The sequence below is a fragment of the Chondrus crispus genome, genomic scaffold (genome assembly GCF_000350225.1).
Source record: "Chondrus crispus Stackhouse genomic scaffold, scaffold_421, whole genome shotgun sequence".
NCBI lineage: Eukaryota > Rhodophyta > Florideophyceae > Gigartinales > Gigartinaceae > Chondrus > Chondrus crispus.
Window position 1 is genome coordinate 49,212 of NW_005179319.1, and position 5,514 is coordinate 54,725.

A 5,514-nucleotide genomic window follows, 5' to 3' on the forward strand; every position below is an offset into this window, starting at 1 on the left:
CGAAGTTCACTGCGCGGAGCAACCCAGCGCGCAACGCCGGTCAGCAACTGGCCAATAACTATTCCGGTCTCTCTTTCTCTCTCTCGCTCTCGCTCTCTCGCGCGCTCGCAGGGGGAGTCACTTACCGTTGGCGCAGAACGTGTGCACGAGCTGCTGCGCGGCGCGGACGGAGCCGACTGCGGCGACGGTGAGAAAGTCTCTGCCAAGGGCGTAAGAGGAGTCGAGGTGGGCGGGCTGCACAGCCGCAGGGATTTGAGCGGCGGCCTTTGCGAGGACGCGGAGGGTGTTGATGCGTCCGTGTCTGAGCGCATCTGCGACACATGTGGCGTCGAAGCGGTCGCGGGGCGCGCGTGCGATGGGGGCGCGGCCGTCCGTGCACGCCAGGTGCAGCGGCGTGCCGCTGTCGTAGTCACAGTAGTTGGCGAGCGCGGCGCGCGCGGGCGGGGCGTGCCGCCGCACCAGCGCGCGCACCAGCGCCGAGTCATCCTGCGCGATCGCGCACATCAGCTGGATGCCCTGCGCGCGGGGCGGCGCGTCGGCGGGCTGCGGGGATGAAAAGGTTGAGGGTTGAGGGTTGGGGGAAGGGGCGCGAAGGCGGCGGCGGTGAGCGTGGAGGGCAAAAGACTAAGTGGAGTTTGGTGGTGTTGAAACCACTCCGGCACACACATCTGACATCAGAAGGAGACGCGACGCGCTTTGCGATGCGCCACGTATGCGTAGGGTTTCCAACTGACGTCCTCCAGTGAATTTTCTCAAAAATTTCGACGCTGTACACACGTGTTCCTAGACGTTAGTCTAGGTGTAAGCAAGAAAAAAGGGGACGGCTCGTTACACGTGTTCACTTTTCTGTAAAGTACACGTATTCACTTCTCTTTATGAAGGGAACGGGGTGGTGCTGAACTTTTCTGTAATAATAATAATTAAATTAATAATTAATAATAATAAAGTAGTATGTAAAGTAGTAAAGTACACGTGTTCACTTCTCTTTATGAGGGGAACGGGGTGGTGCTGTCCGCACGGCTGTTCGCAGAGGTGTACCGTTGAACAGTGAAGAGTAGCGTCCCTTGCCATCTTGTTCAGTACGAACATTACCCAAAAGTCTGCGATCGCCTTGTACAAACGCAAATTCTCTCAACGCGCTCTACGACAACGAGCACAAAAGATTTTATTGGAAAATATCACAAGGGCGACGGAAAGGGCATGCAAGATTGCTCCCAGGATTGGAACACATGTTCCGCAGCGAACAGCCTATCTACGAGTCGTCCAGGGCACGCTGTGAAAGGGATTCGGTCAATGAGGTGCAACTTCTCACCTTTGATATGAGCAATCGATACGTTTTGCTTGTGGCAAACGGTCTTAAGAATGGAGGCTTCCGGGATTTCTTTCTGACACGGTAGATGTCACCCCGATACATGATGTGTGCAGCGCTGCTAAGACAGTCATTGGTATAGAATTTCCGTTCATTGTTCTTCGAGATTGTTACTTGGAGGAGTGGTCCGTTAAAACCGATGATTGTTCAGACTCGGGAAGCCGCGGTATTCTCGTTGTTGGGTGCTATGAGAAATCTGAACGAGTGCCTTCTGGATGTAGTTGGGTGGCCATCACCGATAATCACGGAGCGGTGTCGTCCATGTCTCGCACTCGGAGAAAGGAGCGAAGCAAGCTATTCGACGAGAACTGAAACAGGCCGCAGCCAACGTTTCGCCGCCTCAACGGGTGCCTTGGGCCTCTGTCGAATGGCACCATGAAACGCTTCGAAAAGTGCGCGAAATATTGCGTGGACGCAATTGGCATCTGATAGGGGATCTGGTTCAGATCCGTACGTCATACAGAGGAGCCGTGCTAAAGATCAAGACGAATGAGAGTGATTACTACCTAAAATGCAGCCCATCCACGTCGAACGATGCTGGAGTGCCGTCAATAATGTCAAGCGTTGCTCCTGATCTGGTCGCCAAGCCGTTGTTTGCAGACGTGGAAAGTCGTCAAATGATCCTTGCCGACCACGGTGAGGAGACTGGCATGTGTATATTGGAACTTGAAGGGCGTAAGCAGGTGGTGAGAGATACGGTGCGTCTGCACCGCGCAAGCAGGAATGTGTTGCCCGATTTGTTGCAGGCAGGGCTACCATGTTATTCACCGCTGTGGATGCGTGAGAACTTGACCTCATTTTTTCAGTCAAAGGAGCTTTCGTCTGTGCGTGAAACGAAACCAAGCCAGAAGCTGTCCAACACCAAGGTCAAGCTGCAAGAAGACCTGACGGAACTTATTAGATGGGAAATGCCTAATTGTTTGATACAAAATGACCAGTTAGAAGGGAACCTAACCAGGAAGAGTGCCGATGAGGGTCCAGGGTTCCGGTTTTTTGATTTTGACAGCTCTTTCGCAAGCCATTCTTTGTTTGATGTGCACTGGTGCAACTGAGAATTGTTGGAGGTCTATGCACAGAAAATGGACATAGCTGACATTGATGGATTGTACAGCTTAACCGCGAAAGTCGATGATCTTTCAGATCTCGTGCGGGCATATAGATACTTGGACATGGCTAGTGTCTAGACGACAAGCAATTTGACCTCATCTGAGGTCAGTCATGGCCTCATATGAGGCCAGCTTTTTTTTTGCAAAAATACATAAATTAAATCGAAACTTTAAAACATTCAGTTTGGACACCATTTCTTTAACGTATACGCGCTCGGCAATAACATCTTGCAAAACATTGGGATGGCGGTTGTCAATGCACAGAGAGACTAAGAATCTAATGAAGTATCAATGATGAGTTGTCTTTTTAAACAGGCGTTTTGGTTTCGAAGATATCAACATAAAACGTTTTGAGGTTGGTCAAAAAAGGCTCCTTTTTGGGCATTTTAAAAATGGCTGGAGAAGACGTGTAGATCTCACCGAACTACACCCTTCTACAACGCAGAAGTCAACTGCCGTGTCGAGAGTATCTTTTTTCCATCTTGTTGAGCTAGCACAAGTGTGCTGCCACACCTGGTGGTGTGCAGGGCGAAAGAGAAAAAGGTTGGCTTTGATGGAAAAGGTGGTCCTTCGATGATGGAGACCATCTTCGAGGTTTATTGGCGGATCTACTTAAATGCTTGTTAGCAGAAGAAAGGAGGACTGATTACTGTACTGTGCGGAACCTTCCAAAAGGAGGATGCTGTGCCAAATTACGAGAACATGCGTGGAAGGATATTCGGCTGCTGAACCAATAAACCAAGTAAAGCGGGCGGCGGCCCGACTACATTATGCCAAATTGGCTGAGCCTGCATGGAAGACAATTTGGCTTCTGAAACAATATCCAAGTCCCACGGGCATGGGCGCGGTTACACTCCCCCCTATCAGAGGCGAATTGTACGACGTGCGCGAGACACCAGCGCCGAAGGAGTGGACTTTCGGCTGAGTAGCTTGAGGAGCATTTTTGGTACGTCGTCGTAGATGCGCTGGAGTCGTTCGAAAGTGTCCTCGGAATCTGGAAGACCTTTCCAACGTACTTGGACTTTGAGGTCGCCGTCTTCGTCTATGACTCGCATCAATCGGGAAACTACCATTCCTGTTTCCGACGACAGAACGTGTGACATGATAGCTTCTTGGTTGACACTGGAGTCGTGATAGAACTTGAGACGGACGATGTGGATCTCGTTCGTCGTCCCATTCCTCAGGTCTTCTACAAGATAGATGTAATCGGACAATGCTTTCACGATTCGACGTGGTCCGCGCCACCGCAAACACAGCTTCTCATTGGAGGAGAACTCTTCTCAGGCGACGAGGACGAAATCGCCTACTTCAAACTTCGGAAGTTCGCCGCGGGACGCGGCCTCACGGGCCTTTTGTCGATTTTTCTTCAGGCTTTCGGAGACGATAAGATGAAGATCCGCAATTAGACTTTTGAGCTTGTCAACATTCAGTATATGATCGGCTTGGACTTCGCTGACAGTCATCGAGGTAACTGTGGAGGAGCGCAAGAAGGTGTGGATGGGAGGTGTCGGGTCGGCCCCAAGGAATGCTGTGATGGGAGCGACATTTCCGCGGTGACGTGACGGGGTGTTGTTGAGAGTGCTTTGGATGATTGGCAAAATGTCTGGCCATTCTTCCGGTCGCATCTGTAGCTCAGACAAAGTGGCGCGACAGGTCCGAACAAGCTCTTTGCCGAGTCTCTCAACCGCGCCGTTGGACCAAGGACAATATGGAAGAGTGAAGTGGTGCGGGACCTTGAGGCCTTTGGCAACAAGGCGAATCGTCTCATTCCTGAGGTGCGTCGGGCCGTCGGACATTAGCGATTTCGGGACGCCTAAGGCTGCGCACCAATCAATGATGGCAGTGGCGGCGTTCGCTGCAGACGTATCGGCGAAAGGGAAGAACCACTTGTAGTCTGAAAAATCGTCACGCATCATGAGAACGTAGTTTGCACCGTCTGATCCGGTCCCTAGGTCGATGTAGTCGAACTGAAGTAAGTCGTTCCGATGTGTGCCGTGAAAAGCCGGACCAAAACGTCGCGGCATCTTCCCCCCTCCGGTTGTCGAAAGGCAGTGGATGCACGCTTTGACGAATTCGCCTATGTCGGCGGACTGAGTAGACCAGTGATAGGCTTTACACATGACGTGTTCTGTTGTGCGTGAGCCACGATGACCGGCAGCATTGGTGTGGGCGATGACACACAAGCGAAGCTGCAGGTCTGTGGAGTCATCGGGTATCCAAATCGCACCGGTAGAAGTGAGCCAAAGACCGTTGGACTTTTGGAGATTTTTGGGACGGGGAAGGGCCGTTTCGTTTTGTGCCTTGGCGATGTCGCGGCTAGAAGGCCATTCGAAATCGTCAGCCGATGCACTTGGTAACGCGGGAATACGGACGAGACGGCGGATGGTTGGAGGTGGTGCCCAGCGGCCTAGCAGATCGGCCCAGACATTGTCGGTGCCGCGAATGTGCACACAGGTGTAATTGTATGCGGACAGTCTGACAGCCCAGCCCAGTACCTTGCGCAGTGTAGTCTGCGACATATCAGGCACGATGGACAGTGGATCGAACAAGTAGATCAGGTTGTTGTGATCTGTAAACAAGTCGAATCCAGCAGATGTAGCTGCCAGCCAGTGCATGCGCTGAAGGGTCGCGAGGACTGCGTAGGCTTCGTTTTCAAGTACAGACCAGCGGGCTTGTTGCGTGTTGAACCTACCAGAGAGGAAGGCAAGCGGTTCGTGACGTTGTTCAGCATGTGGTAGGGTCGTGTCGGCAGTTGGAACTTGAGTCATTATTCCGGACCAGAGTGAGTCGGAGGCGTCTGTGTAGACACAGAGTCGTTTCGTCGCGTCACGATGTGCCAATGTGACACGACGAGCTAGGGCTTCTATACACGACTTGAAGGCCTGACGTTCCGTCTGGTCCCAGCCGACATCTGCCAGTGAAATGCGAGCTAGGGGGCGCTTTTTGCGTGTGTTGGAACGTACATATACCTTTTCGAAGAAGTTGTGAAGCGGTTCGACAATACGGCTAAAGTTGGGGATGCCGGTCTTGACCCATTGC

General features: G+C 52.2%; 2 protein-coding genes; one reads left to right on the forward strand and one right to left on the reverse strand.

Moving 5' to 3' along the window:
* Positions 1–1,556: 1,556 nt before the first annotated feature.
* On the forward strand, positions 1,557–2,653 carry CHC_T00001222001 (hypothetical protein). XM_005718650.1 is given in 2 exon segments: positions 1,557–1,748; positions 1,749–2,653. 1 exon segment carries the CDS (start codon positions 1,557–1,559, stop codon positions 1,746–1,748), a length of 192 nt encoding a protein of 63 aa, XP_005718707.1. The 3' UTR covers positions 1,749–2,653.
* A 371-nt stretch (positions 2,654–3,024) lies between these two features.
* On the reverse strand, positions 3,025–4,994 carry CHC_T00001223001 (hypothetical protein). XM_005718651.1 is given in 2 exon segments: positions 3,025–3,755; positions 3,756–4,994. 1 exon segment carries the CDS (start codon positions 4,992–4,994, stop codon positions 3,756–3,758), a length of 1,239 nt encoding a protein of 412 aa, XP_005718708.1. The 3' UTR covers positions 3,025–3,755.
* Between the last annotated feature and the right edge of the window lie 520 nt (positions 4,995–5,514).

Bases quoted from the DNA above. Each gene is read 5' to 3' on its own strand.
- CHC_T00001222001 (XM_005718650.1), top strand. From the start codon at position 1,557: ATGAGAAATCTGAACGAGTGCCTTCTGGATGTAGTTGGGTGGCCATCA.
- CHC_T00001223001 (XM_005718651.1), bottom strand. From the start codon at position 4,994: ATGTCGCAGACTACACTGCGCAAGGTACTGGGCTGGGCTGTCAGACTG.